Source organism: Pseudopipra pipra, chromosome 3 (assembly GCF_036250125.1).
Source record: "Pseudopipra pipra isolate bDixPip1 chromosome 3, bDixPip1.hap1, whole genome shotgun sequence".
Taxonomy (NCBI): Eukaryota; Metazoa; Chordata; class Aves; order Passeriformes; family Pipridae; genus Pseudopipra; species Pseudopipra pipra.
The window spans coordinates 109,644,611-109,663,776 of record NC_087551.1 but is presented as its reverse complement, the minus strand read 5'-3'; the positions used below and the strand labels follow the sequence as shown (position 1 = coordinate 109,663,776).

The following is a 19,166-nucleotide window of genomic DNA, read 5'->3' as shown; positions in this document are numbered from 1 at the left end:
TCTGCACTCTCCTAGTTAAAAAAAAAAACAAACACACAAAAATTTGTAAACATTTAAGGAATTTCTTTTCTTTTTAGAAATGGCTTCATACAACATGCTTTTTTAGTTACTTGTTTATTGCATGGCTTGCTGTGTTCAGTGGCTGCATCCACAATTCAGTCTTCCCTCAAATATGTTTTTCAAAATACAGTGCAAAGATTAATTGGCTTTTTATCTACCTTATCTTACAGTGTGAGAATATGGATGATTCTGTTCTTCAGTGCCTTTTGTCTCTGCTAAGCTGTCTCAACAACCTCTTCCTCTTACTTAAGGTTATTTTCTAATCTTTAGCTTTTTTGGTTTTTTAATTATTTCGCAATTTTTCTCTGCTTACCCTTTCTGTTTAGTTGTACAACTTCTATTAAATACATTTTCCTAATAGACAATTGATAGGCTGTTTTTCTTTCTGCTAGCTTTTACATCCTCTTAAAGACTTAACATTTTCTTAACTGCTTAGAAATCCAAACTGCAAAATACTGATAGCAAAATATTGACTTTTTATTTCTTAATAAACTGTCCACTAAATTGTTTTACCCAGGTATTTTTCTTCTTAGTTAGGGTAATGTGAAACAAAAAAATATTGTCTCAGATGAAAACAGTGTCCTCTCCCACTTTTTCATCTGTTGCTGTCTCCATATATCCATGCATCTGAAGCTGTGAGGATCCAAGTTTAAAAGTATAGAAATAGCATCAGTATGCAGATTATGACATATGACATGGCAAACACAATGTTGTTAAACCTCCAGATTAACCCAGTACTAAAACCCTACTTGCTGTCTTTCTTCAACACTGCTTTTATCTGCTGGGGTCAGAAATCTGACTTTGAGAATAATTTATGAGTGGAAAAAAAAGTCAGAATTACTTTACTGAGCTTTTCATTTTGCATAAGGGTTTTTCTGTCCTTAAATCAAAGATATGAGAGTTTTTATAATGCAGGTTTGCTTCTGAAGCAACCCTGAATTTTTATACAAAATGAGAAGAAAAAGTATTCTCAGCTGAATATGTTTGGGAGGAAATTGCAGTCAATTGCTTGATTTAGTTTGTTGCTACAGAGACTTTCACTGACACAGCAATCTTGTTATCTTGCCTTTGTCATGTAAATTACACAGTATCTCTTAGGCAACATGATTATTGATAGAGTTGCACATTGTAGTGGGAATGGATCGTTCTTAATTGCTTTGGTTGTATTTATGAGATCGATCCTGTTGCATTGCTCAATGTGTATCAATAGGATTTTTAAGAAAAACACTATCTTACAGATGTTTTGTAACATGGTGAAGCACAATCTAAAGTAATTCTATTATTGTTGATTTTTTTTTCTTCTGTAAATTTAATTATTCCAAGGATTCATGCTGATGTTTTGCTCTGAAAAACAGTTGTTATCAGAGGGAGGTGGAATAGGATTTGAAGGATGTGCTCAAAAGAAAAAAACTAAAATTGTGAATTTTACAAATACAGGAGAACTCCAGTCAGAGTTAGTGTCTTTAAGCTATGGCTTCCCACAGTGGTAAGCCTGCTGTGTAGTTTTTTAAAGTTTTTCTGATTTAAATATGGGACTGATCATTCAGAAAGCATCACAAAGGCAAGCCCCCCACTGCAGGGATGTGTTCTCAACTTTATGGTACTGTGTTGGCTTTCAGCTGAAATCTACCTCCTTGTAGTTATTTAAAATATGCTTCACTGCCTTCTCTGCCCTTAGATAATGTTGTGTTTGAACACTCAGTTTTGTGTCTTCCACTCTCGTGTCGTATTTGGCATTTCCAGCAGGTGTATGACTGGAAGGGCTCTTTGAAAGCCTAAAATACGTCACTGACTTTGCAAACTTGCCATCTCCCTTTATCCTTCTGTTGATATGATTTTTTTTACAGTGACCTCCAAGGACTGTTAATAACTTAATACTACTTTGGCCATTTGTATTAAAACTTGGTTCAAAAAGCATTAAAATGCCTGGATTGCTTTTCTCAAAGATTGGCTTTGTTCCCTTTGATGTACTTCATTGTGTTCCCTCCCTAGGACCTGAGAGAAAGTTACAGCACACAGCAATTAGCCTTGGAGCAGCTCCACAGAATCAAACAGGACAAAATAAGGGAGATAGAAAAAAGAAGAACTGAACTTGTACAGCAGAAGAGACTGGAAGATGAGGCTGCAAGGTACCATGGCTGAATGTATCAGCACTGCAGTTTTTAAAGCAAAATAATGCTGTAGTGACTTGTAAGATATGTGTGTGTGTACATATATATATGTATTTGAATGTAAAAATACATCCTGTTGGTTGCCTAGAGGAAACATTTTCTGTGGACTACCACTGGTGTACGATGGTTTGAATTTCCTCTTTTCAATCTGTTTAGAAACGAAGATAAAAGCAAACTTTGTAATTCAACTTTGATGTATAAATAAACCAAGTAGTCACTTTTTAGCTATTAGGATTTTTAGTACCTTTAATAGATAATCTTCAGACATTTAAAATTCCTCATATATTCTGTCTTATTTTAGTGGCCTCCAAACATCTGACTTTTCTTTAAAAGCACTTCTGACTGAGCAGTTGCCAGGTTTTTGTCACGTATATCCCAGCAGTTGTGAGATTGATACTTCCTTAAGGAAGGGTATTGACTGCTCAATTCCTATGCTAGTCTGGAAAGCTGGATGAGTGAGCAACCTATAAATTTTAAATTTGGTTCCTTTTATAGGAGGGAGGACAGTGAGAAAATTCAGTTCTGTTTGAGAGGATCATCCCTTCACTTACATGTGTCCTGGTTTTGCTCAGCCCAGTCTTGTATCAAGCACTCAAAATCTTACTGTTCTCAGCTTTTAATTTCTCCTGGTGTTGCTCCAGACTAGTTTTGTTTTATTTTGTTTGACTGATTAAGAAACTAGTTTTTAAGGTTTGGTTCTGTCTGTCTTAAGATGCCACTCAATTTTTTCCCCTCTCTCTGGACCTTCTGCTATCAGCTACCTATTTTGTGTTAATTTTTTGGTTGAACGCAGCTATGTGATAGGGTAACAACATCACTGCACAGCTTCTTCTAGGTCCTGCCATGTGCTTGGATGCACAGTAAAATGCCCATCAGGGAAGTGGATCTCCCACAGTGAGTTGATGAAATGGTCTCATCTAGACATGGTCCCTCCTCAACAACCTCCACAGAAGGTGGCCCAAAGGGTTAGGTCCTTTCTTTTCTGAAGAAATGACAGCTACATTCCAATGATTTTTAATCATGTTGAATTGGATAGTAACTTCTTTAGACAGCTGGGGCACAGGATAGCAGCTAAATAATTACAGAGAATACAGTCAGATTTCCAGATTCTGTCTGCTGAAGAGTGGTCATGGCAGGAATTAGGGTATTGCAACTGCTGAAGGCAAATACTTCCAGCAGCAAAGATCAGTATTCAAAGGCTATTTCTATGTATGTACCTGCGTGAAATTAATCTGTTTTGAAATGATTGTTTCCCATCAGGAATTTGGATAGGATGTTGGTGGGAAGCCTAAATCCAGCTTGGTTCAATTAACAGATCAATTCTTGCTCATCAGGATGCAGATGGGCAGAAGTGCTCGTGAAGGCACTGCAGAAGTAACCCCGTGGCAACAGAACTACATTCTGTACCAAGAATTTTAATCCATTTGTTGTTTTTATGTGGAATATACTGGCACTCATGTTAAGACCAAGCACACTCTCCTGTGGAAGAGCTGATTGCCCAGAGAGCAGAATGATCAAGACTGAGCTTTGCTGACAAGTGCCATCAATTAGGAACACAATCTCATGCATTTTTATAGGAATGTTCTCTTACCTGTCTCATTCCTTCCTTTCAGGAAAGCAAAACGGGATAAGGAGAACCGATGGCAGGAAAATATTCGAAGGGAAGAGGAAGAGAAAAAGAAGCGACTGGAGGAAGAACGGATGCAGGAAAAAGTCCAAGAAAAGCTGAAAGCTGAAGAAGCACTTGCTCAGATGAGAGAAAGGGAAAACAAACAACAGCTTCTTGCAGAGGAGGAGAAAAGTAGACAAGCCACAATCCTGAGGGAGACAGAACAACAAAGGCAGAGGCAACTGGAAGAAGATAAAAGAAAGCAAGAACAAATAGCAAAAGAAGCTGAGGAGAGGCGTAAGCAGAACGAAGAAATGAAAAAGATAAAAGAAGCAACCAACTCTCAAGAGATGGAGAAACACACTTCTAAAATAAACATAAATGAAAAGTTTGCAGATCTTTTGAAACCAACAGAGGGTAAAAGTCTTAAGCCACCCTGGAAAAATGAAGGTAATCTTAGTCTGTTACATTTTTGCTTTAATGGGTTTTATTTTCCCGAGTGTTATTTCATTCTTCATATGTGTTATTGTTAATGTGATGTCATGGCAGGCCTAGACATTGTCTAAGATATAATTTAAAAAACCCAAACCAGCGATGTTTCACATCTATAGTTAGTTATAAAACATCCTATTAACTTAGGTTACTTTTATCAGTTTTCAGGACCTATGACTGATGACAAATCTTCCAGTGACTGTGATCAACAAATCACAGATACTAGAAAGAGTAATATTTTGGCTTTTTCTTAAGGCTTGCACCTTCTTTCATTAAAAAAGAATGTTAATATGGAGTTTTTTGTTCAGTGATGAGAGATGGGCAGGTAACACTCAGCAAATTGATTTATTAATAGTGAAATCTAGTTTATTTCTGCATTACTCAATGCCTCATATTAAAAAAGACCAAAGAACTGAATGACTAGGCCTAACTACCTGTGGGACTTGGAAAAATAGTGGTTTAATAATATTTGCACTAAAGACACTTTTGATTAGTTTCATCCTTCAAAAGTCCTTGCCAATTTTTATTAGCCACTTTTATCACTGAGTGCAGCAAAAACCAAATTAGAACAGGGCTGAAAAATATTTGCATACCTCAGCTATACCTTGTAAAACATTCACTGTTAGTAACTCATTGCAGAACAGAAGTGCAAAGAAAATATAAACCGTGATATTTTGCTATTTTGGGTTTCTAAATAAAATCTTCAGACATGCTGATGAACACTTATTGTTGCAACAGTGGTATCTTTTCAACTTGGAAAATTACAATGGTATTAAATGAGACTCTATTAAAGCACTGGCTTAGCCAGTGGCAGCCACAGAGCAGAGTGGCAAGGAAAGATGAGAAGATAAATTATGGTTCTCCAACTAAGTGCTTGTCTTTCAGCTGTATCAAAACGGTAACTGGTTTTCTTATCCTTCCAGGCAATGCAGTTACTGTTGCAGAGTCCAGGAATTCTGTTGCCTTGGTAAATTACAGAGCGTTGTATCCATTTGAAGCAAGGAACCATGATGAGATGAGCTTTAATACTGGGGATGTAATTCAGGTAAGATTTGCCATTCACATTTAAATTGCAAAAATGACCTTGAGATGCACAAGGACATAAGGGTCAAAAGCATTGCGTTGATATATTTTAACGTTTACTTAAAATTTAAGTTGGATTGCTGCTTTTTTTTTTTTTAAATAGATGAAATTAGGATTAGTTCAGCCAGAATATTTCTTTGAATCTTACAAATCCTAAAGATGCTGAGAATCTCTTTAAAAATAACCATAGTGAATGCTAAACATAAACTTTCTAAAATTAGTAGACTCGAAATGATGTAGTTGTTGCAGTTCATTGTACATGTACAAGTTGGCTTGTAAGTGTCTGCTTGAAATATGAGCACAGTAAATAGAGACATGAATTATTAATTAATGGCATTTGAATTAAAATCAAACTAGTTATTTAACAAGTAGATGTTAAAGGCTCTTCTGAATTTTAATACTGTTTTCCAGTATATTCTTAACATAGATTTCTGCCTCTCTAAGCAAACAGGTCTAGTGGAGGGTCTCCCTGCCCTTGGCAGACAGGTTGGAAACAGATGATCTTTAAGGTCTCTCCCAACCCAAACCATTATGATTCTATGATTCTCTTGCTGACTGTCCTTTATAAATCCTTCCTCAGACAGATACCTATAGTAATTTATTCAGTGTCCCTTCTTTGTAGCACTTTCCTGGGTTCAGCTGAATTTGCTATATACAATATTACAGCAGGACTGTAAGACTGAAAATGCCTTGTGGCATCTCAGTTGAAATCTATGTTATTTCTTGTAATTCTATCACTTGGCAGCATACATTGTCTTGAAAGCCTGTGCCTTCAGGTGAACTTGTGAAAACTGATCTACAGCTGTGGTAATACAATTAATATTTATGTCTAATGTATAAGTACTTATGGTTCCTCCTCAGTCAGACTATAAGTGATATAGGTAGGTGATAAGGGAGAATTACAAAGCAGTGTGGTACAAAATATTAAAACACTATTTGACTATTAAGCTTCAGTTTAACAATGTTAAACCATTTATTTGCATTTTCATACCATCGAAGTCTGGAAGAAGGAACAAGAGAAGAAGGTTTTGTTTTGACTTCCTTCTCAGCTATAATTGTATCATTTAACTACTGGTGCCTGATTTCAGAAATGGGCTAACAGCTGCCACCTCCTCCTCCTCCTCTTACACCCCAAACCTCAGCTAAGCTAACAAGCTGATAGTATTTTGAGCTTCTAATTTTTAGCCAGTTTTCACTAACTGGCTAATTTGCAGCATAATAGAAGCTTCAGTATTGCTGTTTAAGGATGTTCTATACTTAATCATACAGTAAACAGCAGCACTTTTGGGTGTGTTTTGGTTGCAGTCAGCTGGCACAGTTAATTATATCTGTAAGCAGAATGGTTGTTTCCCTGCTCTGCTGGGCTCTCCAGCCACTGCCTGTGGGCTGCACATTCAGCAAAACACGACACAATGCACTATAATTTTTGGCAAGCCAGAGTGGCTCCAGATACACTACAAGATCCCCCATGTGCATGTCTGGGACCTGTTTGGAGGAATATAATGTCTTTGAGGCCTGTCTCTACCTGTGTCTGAAACCAGTGTGGCTGCATCATTACCTGTTTTGTGAACAGGGCAAAATCAGCTCAGTTCTGAAAGGGGAGAACTAAAATGCTGATCCTTGTGTGAGCACTGCTTAGTTCAGTGCCAGCAGGTGCTGACACATCAGGTACCCCATTTGTTTCATACTGCTAATTCTGTTTCCTTTTTATTTATCCCCCTGTCCATAGGTTGATGAAAAAACTGTGGGAGAGCCTGGTTGGCTTTATGGGAGTTTTCAAGGACATTTTGGTTGGTTTCCATGCAATTATGTAGAAAAAATACCAGAAGGAGAAAAAGCTTTATCTCCTAAGAAAGCCTTACTTCCTCCTACAGTATCTTTATCTACTACCTCAGCTGCTTCAGAGTGAGTTTTTGTTATGCTTGTGTTGAAATTGCTTTTTCTAAATTTGGCTAGTACATAGTGTGCTGTATAGTTTCACTTGGTGTTTGTTTTTAAAATATAAAGGCATAAAACATATTGAAGAACATCCTTAAAATTTCCAAGCTAAGACTTTTAGGTATTTGATAGTCTGTTTCCCATTGTACAGAATATCTGTTTTATATATATTAAAAAAATACTCTGCTTGAGGTACTTACTAAATAAAAATTGTAATTTGATAAATATGCCTGTGTTCCATTTGCAGACCACTTTCACCAAGTAAATCTGCGGAAGAATCTGATTACCAAAACATCCCCTTTTCTAGCCTGAATGTTAACACAGCCTGGCAACAGAAATCAGCTTTTACTCGCACTGTGTCCCCTGGATCTGTTTCACCCGTTCATGGGCAGGTACATTGTGTGAGAGTGGGGAACTTGCTGTGTTTTAGATTCATGTTCATTAAAATGATTTAAGAGAAGCCAAAACAACACACAACTTTACTAAAGCTGGGTGCACTGAACAGGCTAGAGGATGAAGAAGCTTGTTTGAATGCTCCATTAGTGTGCATTGATATAATTCCATGTTTCCAGGGACTATTGAACAAGAAGGCTCATGTTTTGTAATTCTGAAATAATTCTCACTTATAGTTAGATGCAGGGGGTATTTCTAACAAATAAGAAACTGAGTTGCATGCAAACATCATTGCAAAAAAAAACTACTCAGCCATCACATAGGAATGGAGTTGCTTAAGCTTCAATAAAAGATACATCAGTGTTTGTTTGGTTTTAACATTTGCACCAGTCTGGGGTAGTGTGGTCAATGAACATCTCCACTTCTGTCTTACAGGGGCAGCCTGTCGAGAACCTAAAAGCACAAGCACTTTGCTCTTGGACTGCAAAAAAAGATAACCACTTGAATTTTTCAAAGAATGATATCATTACTGTCCTGGAGCAGCAGGAGAACTGGTGGTTCGGAGAGGTACATGGAGGAAGGGGTTGGTTTCCAAAGTCGTATGTCAAGCTCTTACCTGGGAGTGAAATCAAGAAAGAGGAGTAAGTGCGACTTCTTTTGTTGTTTTATTCAGCAGTTAACAAAAAGAGGTGGTTTAGAGTGCAGAATTCTTGCAGTGCTTTAGTGTGCAGAATATAAATACCATTTACAATTTACACCATGTTGTTTTAGGCTTTTATTATTTCATTCTGGCAAGCCAAGTAATGTTGGGCTCACTGCTGTGTAAATAGACAGTCTCGCTAGGCTGAGTGCTGTGAAAAATCAGTGGTGTTTGATTATTCATCAAGTGCCAGACTTCTTGTTCATTACCAAGTCAGCTCTCTTGCAGTGCAGTTGCATTCTGCCTCTGAAGGTCCCAATTTTTAAGTGACCTACAACTAACTGAAAGCTCTGAGGCACATCTGGTAGAAGTGGTGTGTTTTTCCTTACTTGAAAAGATCATTATGTCTAGTCCAGTGCTGCAGGATAAGTGTTCAGGTAACAATCCAAAGTCTGGTTACTGCCGGGATGGCTTCACCATGTTTGTGAATTATTCTTTTCATGCATTTTATGATAAAAGTTCTTATAAATTCTTTAGAAAAAGAGAATTTAGTCAAAATCTTTAATTTACTTCTTTTAGATAACATAATTTGTGAATTTATCTTCTTGTCTTTCATCATGTGACTTTTTTTTTTTAATGGTGCTTGGGTGTCCTTAATATACTAAATATCAGTAATACTTGTCACTGTTTGACAGTCAAGGAAGTCTTTGCAGTTAATTCAGAGTCAATACCAGCTCTGAGATCACCAAAGTGAGCTTGATCTCATCCTAATTGAGAGATTTGTTCTTGATCAGCCTCTTAGTTACACAAACCTTTTCTTTTTTCTCTCTGCAGACCAGAAGCTATTTATGCAGCTGTAAACAAAAGGCCTAATACACAGTGTTACACAGCAGGAGAGGGTAAGACAGCATGAAACATGCCAACTAATGCTACAGTCTGTTCCTGCTTAATGGCATGTGGATATGCTTCAATTTGAGAGGAATTGCTGTGCAGCCATTTTGGTGCTTGTCCAAAAGACACAGTGCAAATATTGAGCTGCTGATACAAGACTCACAAAATAGGAACTGATATGAGACTTCTAAAATTGTGACTAATTCAGGTTGAGCACAGGCCTGGGTTTTGGTTTTGTTTTTAAGACTTTTGCTTGAGCACTAATATATTTCTGAAAGCTTAAATATGTCTCATAGCCATAAGCTAAGTTCTCTTCCCGCTGTTCTCTGCTGTGTTATTGTTGTACTACAGAGACATCAGAATGGATTTTTACTCTTCCGAGTGTGAGTCATTCTCTTATAATCAGTAAGAAGTGGAGAAAACGAATATTACTGCAGAAAAATTGTTTGGGAAGCACTTTCTTAACCTTATAATCTAGTGTATGGCCATGCTTCCTGATTATATTTTAGTTGCACCTGTGTTTTTTCATTACAAAGTTGTGCTGCCTGTAAGAGTTGTAAGCATGAGACGAGATGGGATTGCAGTCAAGCAGGTAGATAAGTCAGTTCACAGGCTTGTGAAGATATGATCCATGTTATGAACACACTGCTGAATGCTGATATCCCTGTATTTGCACCTGATGTACTTTTATCCCCCATCTGAAACTGTTGTCCCCTCCTTTGTGTGCTGTTTGCACAGAGTACGTTGCCCTTTATTCGTATTCAAGCTCTGAGCCTGGTGACTTGACTTTCATGGAAGGTGAGGAAATCCTAGTGACCCAGAAGGAAGGGGAATGGTGGACCGGGAGCATTGATAGCAGAACTGGAATCTTCCCCTCCAATTATGTCAGACCAAAGGATCCAGAAGTGAGTTCGTGTTCTGAGAATTAACACGTGGTATTTTCTCTCAATTTTATTCTATTGACACCTGGCTCTTAGGTAGGGATTTTAAGCAGAGGCTAATATGCTTGACAGAAAAGAAAATCCTTGATATCTTGAGTGCTAAATGAGTGCTGTAGCCAGTGTCACACTGCCTTTGTCCATACAGCATGGTGTTTTCTTAAATGCAGGCTCAAAATTAAAATTTCCACATGCTTTTAGAATAAACTCTGCTTTTTTACTGCACATTAAAAGGTGGGTTTTGTGTCTTTGTAGGCTTCTAGTTATGCTGGCAAAACTGGAACAATAAATAAGAAACCCGGTAAGTGATAACATTTTAACATTTAAGACTGTTTCATAAGTGACTGAGCATTTTGGTTCATATCAGTGTGGCTCATGTTCTTAGCTGCACATTATGTACTGGGATATTACTGTGGATGTAGCTCTTGCTGCAGTGAAAAAATAACAAATGCAATTAGTATGTTTTCTTTTCAGAAATTGCTCAGGTTACTACTGCCTACGTTGCATCAGGGACTGAACAGCTCAGTCTTGCTCCAGGACAGCTAATACTTATCCTGAAGAAAAATGCCAGTGGATGGTGGCAAGGAGAGTTGCAGGTAGTTATTCAAAGAGAAATAATTGTGACTTCATGAATGGCAATGAGGTGCACTTGGGTTTAATTCGAAAAAACAACTAAGTATAAAGTTGTATAAAAGCTGGCCAGAAAGTTATTTTCATCTTGGATTCACCAAGGGAGGGGAAAAAAGGTTCTTTTAAACCTTAGGTTGCTGGGGGTTTTCTGTTTGGTTTGGGGTGGGTTTTTTGGTCACAGAAAACAGTAAAACTGTCACTGAATATAGCCATGGGAGGGGAGAGAGGGAAGTTGGCAGTTAATAAATTGTTTAGGACTTAATTGGTAAAACCCTGAACTGTAAAATTATTCTAATGAAAGAAAAGACATTCTTGGAAGTTGGAGTTGGAAGCTCGTTTATTGCAAAGGTGGCTGTTCCCACTTTTCTCCTTTCTCCACCTAGATTTAAGAAAAGTGTCATGTAACAGTGCCCCTAACCTCGTTAGAGACTCCTGATGCATAAGTAGAATATTTGTAGAACAAATTTTTGGCCCTATAATTGAGTTGTACTCTGAAATCTGCACTTCAAAATTTTGGATAAACGTATCTGCCAGAACATATTGGGGTGCAGCTTTTTTCCAACTGGGTTGTTTTATCCTTTAGCCAGATTTTTTCCTTTTGAAATCTGTTTAGTATTTAGTAGGTGTTTGAAAGCCTAACTTGTCTTTTGTTCACAGAACTGTGTCCTATTTGTTGCATTTTTCCAGTCTATAGACTATTTGGTTTTTCAGTTGTGTAATAACCACTGTAAACATTTGCAGGCAAGAGGGAAAAAGAGACAGAAAGGATGGTTCCCTGCCAGCCATGTGAAGCTACTGGGTCCAAGCAGTGAAAGAACCACATCTGCTGCTCCCTCAGGTGAAATAAAAGACTTTGTATTTAATTTAGAGTATTTTATGTAACTATTTCAGTTGTTCAGGTATTAGTCTGAATTACATAACAAGCCTAGTGCTGTTTTTGATAGCCTGTGGTGGGTTGACCCTGGCTGGACTCCAGGTGCCCACCAAAGCTGCTCTATCCCTGCCCTCCTCAGCTGGGCAGAGAAGACAAAATACCACAAAAGGCTCGTGGGTTGAGATAAGGGCAGGGAGAGATCGCTCACCAGTTACCAACAGGGGCAAAACAGACCCAACTTGAGGAGATTCACTTAATTTATTACCAATCAGAGTAGGGTAATGAGAAATAAAACTGACTCTTAAAACACCTTCCCCCCACCCCTGCCTTCTTTCTGGGATCAACTTCGCTCCCAGTTTCTCTGCCTCCTCCCCTCCAACAGCACAGGAGGATGAGGAATGGGGCTGTGGTCAGTTCATCACATGTTGTCTCTGCCTCTCCTTCCTCTTCAGTGGGAGGACTCCTCACACTCCTCCCCTGCTCCAGTGTGGGGTCCCTTCCACAGGAGACAGTCCTCCATGAACTTCTCCAGCGTGGGTCCTTCCCATGGGCTGCAAGTCTTCAGGAACTACCCCATGTGGATCCCTCCTGTGGGGTGCAGTCCTTCAGGAACAGGCTGCTCCAGTGTCAGTTCCCCACAGGGCCACAAATCCTGCCAGCAAACCTGCTCCAGTGTGGGTTTTCCATGAGGTCACAACCTCCTTTGGACATCCACTTGTTCCAGCATGGGTCTCCTGCACGGGCTGCAGATGGATCTCTGCTTCCCCATGGACCTCCATGGGCTGCAGGGGCACAGCTGCCTCACCATGGGCTGCACAAGAATCTCAGCTCCAGCACCTGGAGCACCTCCTGCCCCTTTCTTCACTCATCTGGGCATCTGCAGAGCTGTTTCTCTTGCATATTCTCATTCCTCTCTGTCCTGGCTGCAGTTGCAGAATTTTTCCCCCCTTCTTATCCCTGTTATCCCAGAGGTGCTACCACTATCACTGATGGGCTCAGCCTTGACCAGCAGTGGGTCTGTCCTGGACCAACTGACCTTGGCTCTGTCGGACATGGGGAAGCTTCTGGCATCTTCTGACAGAACCCAGCCTTGTAGCCCCCCAATCATGCCAAAACCTGGCCACACAAACCCTCTACATGCCCATATCTGATTGTGGTATCACTGTGCAGGTAAAGTTCTAGTCAGAATCTGTGTCTTTTGGCAGTCTTGTCCATTCAGCTCCTCCCTCTCTCCAAGAAAGGCAAAATCTCACAACTTTGTAATCAAAGCAGTTCTTCATAGACTCCCTCCCTGACATGTACTGTCTTCTGCACACCTCAGAGCAGAAAGTCTCAGTCATACAAAGGTGTTTGTATTCAGAAGATGGACACTGACCCTTACAGATTTCTATGGCAAGAACTTTTTGTTTTTGCTAAAAGCACTGAAGAGCCACACTCTTCTCATTTGGAAACTCCATGTTTCCAAGTGCTAGCAAAAATCATACAGAGAGCTAGCAGTCATTGACAAATAACTTGGAATTACATGCACTGCTCCTTATAAGGAGGGAGACTAAGCAGGAAATTTTCACTCAATTTTTCCATTTGAATGTCTGGGTACAAATGAGATTATTTTACAGAAAGGAAGCTCTTTTGGTTCTTCATGCTTAAATTGTGCTGTTCTCTACAGTTATGATTTGCTTATACAACAATTTCCTGGGTTTCACTGGGCAGAACTTCCCTGTGACTAAAGCAGCAGCCCAGGATTAGCTAACTCACATTTCCTCTTCCTTTGCTACATTTTTCTCACAAGTATTTGCTATAACATAATCAAACTCACTTTCTTTTCAGCCAGTAAAAGAAATGGAAGAATACTTGATTATATTCACAAGCTTTTAGAAGGTCAATAGCTGCTATACTAACTTAATCCATTCATTATATGAGTGCATAGATATACAACGTGGAAATAAAAGCTACTGTCTGGCTCAATTTTAAAAATGTAAAAGAAAAAAATTTCCACATCAAGATAAGCTCTTGTGGTATTTTTCTTATGTAACTGTGTATGTGAAATTGTTGTTCCTTTCCTGTGGTTATGTAAAACACAGAATAAACAGTCTTAATACTTGTATAACTCTATTCTACTATTTTTTTTTCCTTCCTAGTGTGTCAAGTGATAGCCATGTACGATTACACGGCGAACAACGAGGATGAGCTCAGTTTCTCCAAGGGGCAGCTGATTAATGTACTGAACAAGGATGATGCTGACTGGTGGCAAGGAGAAATCAGTGGTGTGACAGGTCTCTTCCCCTCAAACTATGTGAAGATGACCACGGATTCCGATCCAAGTCAGCAGTGTAAGCAACTTTTATTTTTTGATTAATTTTGTTACTTTATTTCAAAGGTGAATTGTTGTTGTTTTGCTTTGTGTCTGGGATTTGTAGTTCCAGGCATCAGCTGAATTGATTAGTACTTTAAATACTCTTTCTTTAAATACTTTGCAATAGTACTAAGTGCTTTAAACCCTTTTCTATTTAACCTACAAACAGCAAGCACATTACCAGCCAGCCGGTGTGTGACAGCAAGACTGTGAGGATGAGCTAAAAATACTGGATTTGGTAGGAGTTCCCCTTCCAAGAAAGATGCTGATAACTAACACGGACTGGGAAGCAGTGCAGGCATACTACAATTATAGAACTTGCTTCATAAAATTACAAAAAGTATCTGTAGTCATTTTAACATAAGTTAAGTAAAAATAACCATAAAAACAATAGGAAAAAGATAGTGGCATTAGCAAGTGGTCTATCCTGTGGTAAATGCCCATGTCCTGACTCCCAGCAATCCAGCTCTCGTCCAGTTCTGAGAAACAACATATAATCAAAACATGACCTGAAAATTACCAGCTGCATGCTGAGAACTGAAGGCTAAACTGTGCACCTGGCAGTCAGTATTTTCTGTGCCTTTTTTGAACATAAACACAGTAAAGGTTTCTGGTGTCCCACGCACATGCAACCCCATTTTTTTGCCCCTCTCCACAGAGAAATTTACCACCATTTTTACTCCCTCAGCTTTTCATCCTGTAATTAAACCAACTTTTATATCAATCAAGGGAGTTTGGGAACATACCCCGATGCCAGAGTTGCTCCTTTGACATGATAGGTCTTGTCTCTTCACTTGCTGTTTTTCCCTTGGCTTCATTAGGTGTTTTTTATCTGCAAGTCTGGTTGAGGTTCACTCTTAATAGCCTATAGCTTGTGTGTAGGACCAGTTTGCACTTCAGGTTTGATCAACATGGTTGTGTTCTTACAGAAGGATTCACAAACTCGTAATGAAGGTTACAGCTTGGATGGGAAAGTTAAAATATTTTCCCTGGGCAGCTTGTTATGATTCCTGGGCAAAACAGAGTGTGCATCTTTCTTTTGAGGTTTTCTTTTTAGCTAAATTACTTCTGTGCTCACATTTTTTGGTAACGCATTGTTTTGGGTTTTGTTTTGTTTGTTTTTTTTTTAAATGCCTCTGGCCAGTGTGGTTGGGATGTCAAAAACTTCTGCATTTAGATTGAACTTTACATTCTTTTGATTAGACAAGGCTAAATCATTAAAGTGGTCCTTTGAAAGCTTTAATTTGTTTACAAATCTCAGTTTTGAATAAATACTATAGACTACACCCAGATGGGCTATAAAATTACGATTCTGGCGAAGTAGTAGAACTTCATGAATTTTCAAAAATTACAGGGAGAACAGCTTGTCACCCCAGGTGTGTTGCCATTTCGAGGTATGTGGCCAAGTTGATAAGTTCAAGGTGATCATATAGCACTGATTTTCAGCAAAAGCTGTGCTAAGATCAAAATGTAATTGGAAACTTCTGATATGATAAGTTTGTCTCATTATTTGCTGATATGGCATTAGGCTTTTCCTTAGGTTTCAGTGTTGCGGAATAAAAACATTTCCATCCACATCAAACTGTGGCTGTGCTTTGAAAGTATTTTCAGAAAGGTCAGTCACATGAGCAGATGTGCACCTGGTCATCTGTATCTGGTTGCTAAACTTTTGTCTATGAATCAGATCTACAAAATCCACCTATTGGTGAATGAAGAGTATGTTGAACTTATGTATTTTTTTTAATTCTCTGAGTATTTCAAATAAGCTAAGTTATACATCAGTTTTGTGTTGGGATTTGCCACTCTTTTGTGACATTAAAAGGTAAGCATTTGGAAACTTCAGGAAAAATCCTGCTTCAAACCCAGAGCCTGCACAAAACAACCAGCATGGCTTGTTAACTCAAACCCAGCATTGTGCAGATATCATTACCCAGGTTTCAGCTGAGCTGCTGCTGGTCAGCTGTGTTAGCAGTAAGCCAGTTCTGTACCATTCTTCTGTAACCAGAGGAATATTTAAATATGTACTGACTCAATTTCCAAACTTCCTTGGAATTTCCTTACAGTATTTTTTACTTGTTTAAACACAGTGCAGAAACTATCACTAGTATTCTTGGGAAATCACTATTCCCACAGAAGTGTTGATGTGGCCCTCTAGGGACCAGCTTAGAGATATGACAGAATGTGATTTTAAAAATGCCTTGTATTTTAAAGAACTGCTAATCTGAGTATTGTAATGTTTCTGTTGATGAATAGCAGTTTGTCTCCCGCCATCTTTTCTAGATGATCAAATACAGTGGCATTAGAAAGGCAGCAGGCAGATTTGATTTACTGAAATAGGTTTGCAGCTTACGAAAATTCTCGATTTCCCTCAAATTTAAACTCTATTATCTGGACCAGCTTTGTATCCAGAGTCTTTTCTGGGAGTTACTAGTTATAGCTGTAATGACAAACTTCCCTAGCAGAGAAGGAACTGAGGTCAGCGAGATGTTTCTTAAGTTGCTGAAATAGCTCCCTGAGCAGAACAAGTTCACTTTTCCTTGTGGTGTGGCTGCACGTCCTGACACAGGGTCTCTGCAAGGAAAGAAAGAAAATCAATTCAGGGCATTGTAGGTTTGTCAACAGGTCTCTTAAAATACCTGGTGATTGCAGAACAAGGAATCGTTGAGTTGTGTTCTCAGTAGCCTTGGTGATGATTAGACTTGCTCATGTTTTAATGACATTTTAATAGCCCTCATTCTAATGTTTGCACAAAAGCTATCATAAAGAATAAACAAGAAGTTTCAAAATACACCTATATATTTAAAATAAAGAAATATGCACAGAATCAGAGTCTTCTGTTCTTTGAGTGCTTGCTCAACCATTCAGGATCAGATGTTTTCTGTTGCCAGTACCTGCCTAGAACACATCTACCAGGTTCTCTTCCCATTCTTCCCTAAGGGATGTGTAGGGCAGGATAGGCATGGTGCACTTGGCACTTTACAGTTCTTTTCAATAGCCTGGTCTGGAGATAATTCTGTTTCAGCCAGCCTTTACCTGCCTTACTCTTGGAAACTTGTTCTCTCATTATTTGGCTTTTTCAGTGAGACAGCTTTTTTCAGTTTGTCTTCTTATCTGTGAGAGCAGTGTGAACCTTATCCTTATATTTTTTTTTAGCTGAGATTTTCTCCCCTCAGGTACCTCAGATAGAGGCAAGACAGCTGCTCCAGCTACATTTGCACACGTGGTTGCTGATATCTTTTAGTGTTAGAGATCAGTTAATCTCTCAGAGTCATTCTTGCTGAGAGCTGGACAGCTCAGCCAAGTGGACACACCTGTGCTCAGTGTGCAGAGAGGCTTCTGGTTCGTCCTGGCTGAGGTGCCTCATCTCCCTCTGTGAGACTGGTCTTTCACAGAGCTGAATGTTGTGCCAGTTCTTTCTACTCTAGTAGAATCATATAATGCTAAGGGGTTGGAACAGACCTTAAGGATCATCTAGTTCTAACCCCTCTGCCATGTGCAGAGACACCTTCCAGTAGAGGTTACTGAAGGCGTTATCCACTTATCCTGGCTTTGAACACTGCCAGGGATGGAGCATCCACAACCTCCCTGGGCAACCTGTTTCAGTGTCTCACAACTCTCACAGTAATGTACTGTTAGTATTTCTGCTCACACTTTTTCCTTTCCATAGCCCAGCATTGCTGCAGTTCCTCACTCATCTGAGTAACTTCCTATGTGTGCTCAGGCCTGAGCTCCAAGTAGTTCTATAGCCTGAGAGCCACCTCCTTCCCCATTTAAACCTGCCTGCTCTGCCTTCTGCCAGTGCCATGGCAAAAGGTGGTGAGACTGGGCACAGATCCTCTCTCCATAGACGGTTCTTGATGCACGTATGACAACGGTGTGAATTTCCTTAGGTACAAACTTGGTATTTGTAGTAATACAATACAATATCTACCTAGTTAGTTTGCTCCCCGAACCTCACTAATAGATGTGACGTATTAGAGACATGAGGCAAGCCCTGTCCTTTCACCAACAAGGTTCTTTATTTCCAGAAGTCTATTTTCATGCAGAGAAGATCATTAGTAATTCGTGTGCACACTGTCTAGGGAGTGAAGTTGCCTGATTTTCAAGAGTGTTCATAGTGAGAAAACAACTTCTGAGTTGATGTGGTTGTGGTGGGTGCATTTCTGTGTCTATATACAGACACACATTTTGAAGTTCTCTAATTCTTGCCAAGTAACTTCTCTTTACAGAGTAAGAGTTCATGGTATCAGTGGCTTTGAGGTATTGCCTGTTGCAGATCTATGTGGATTTTTTATCTCATGAAGATTAATAATTTATTCTAAGATTTAACTCAACAGCTCCAGAATTTTACCCCTTTACCAAAGATCAAAGTCAGTCAATTAGTTCATAGTGACATACTGACTCTGTATTTCTAAAACTATGTGGTGATTGTCAGCCAGGCTGGATAAAGCTTCCAGGTTGAAATCCTGGGGTATGGAATAGTCTCTGGATTGCCCACAAGGTATGTGCAGCTGCAGCCCATGTCACGCCTCTGCCTTTAGCCTGACTTTGCAGTCAGTGCCTTTTCAGACTGTGTAGCCTTTGGTTTCTGATGGGGAATTGAGGGATGTTGTACATCCTGCTCCATGGACACATGTTACTGGAGACAAGACTTTAATTTCTTTTAGGCTTTGAAGAGAGTCAAACAGGTAAATTTTTATGTGTTAATTTATATGAACAAATTCCAGCAAGGCTTTTCTATACAAGTTTAGTTTTTATCTGATTTTCTAATGTCCCATTACAAGTTTCTCAGAAAAAATCCTGGTTTTGTTGAAATGTCAGGGAATTTTGCCATTGCCTTTAAAAACAAACCCCTGGGGCTTGACCTTGTGTTGAGTCTACATAACAGAAGTCTTCCTTGGGAAGCAACTTTTTCTTCAAATGAATCAGCTACAGAGGTTTTTCAGAGTCAGCAGTGGCTGGTCACAAGTACTTAAATCTGTGTGTGTTTATAAATATGAAATTGCAAAGGTGGAAGCTCATGATGTCTGTTTTCAGAAAGTTGAATTGTTCATCATTCCTTTCTGACCTTTTTGGTGTTGTTCTGTCTTTGTC

General features: G+C 39.1%; 1 protein-coding gene across 10 annotated transcripts in view; it reads left to right on the top strand.

Moving 5' to 3' along the window:
• The window catches only part of ITSN2 (intersectin 2), a 91,184-nt gene that overhangs the window by 55,136 nt on the left and 16,882 nt on the right, over positions 1-19,166 (top strand). For 8 of the 10 annotated variants that reach the window (XM_064650661.1, XM_064650659.1, XM_064650664.1 and 5 more), the window contains 13 exons: positions 231-311; positions 2,053-2,189; positions 3,845-4,290; positions 5,256-5,377; positions 7,145-7,320; positions 7,601-7,745; positions 8,182-8,387; positions 9,221-9,285; positions 10,016-10,182; positions 10,471-10,516; positions 10,690-10,811; positions 11,587-11,683; positions 13,858-14,049. In XM_064650661.1, the coding sequence (XP_064506731.1) occupies positions 231-311; positions 2,053-2,189; positions 3,845-4,290; positions 5,256-5,377; positions 7,145-7,320; positions 7,601-7,745; positions 8,182-8,387; positions 9,221-9,285; positions 10,016-10,182; positions 10,471-10,516; positions 10,690-10,811; positions 11,587-11,683; positions 13,858-14,049 (2,002 nt within the window). The remainder of the gene's footprint in view (positions 1-230; positions 312-2,052; positions 2,190-3,844; positions 4,291-5,255; positions 5,378-7,144; positions 7,321-7,600; positions 7,746-8,181; positions 8,388-9,220; positions 9,286-10,015; positions 10,183-10,470; positions 10,517-10,689; positions 10,812-11,586; positions 11,684-13,857; positions 14,050-19,166) is intronic. The other 2 variants (XM_064650667.1, XM_064650665.1) reach the window with 1 other exon arrangement.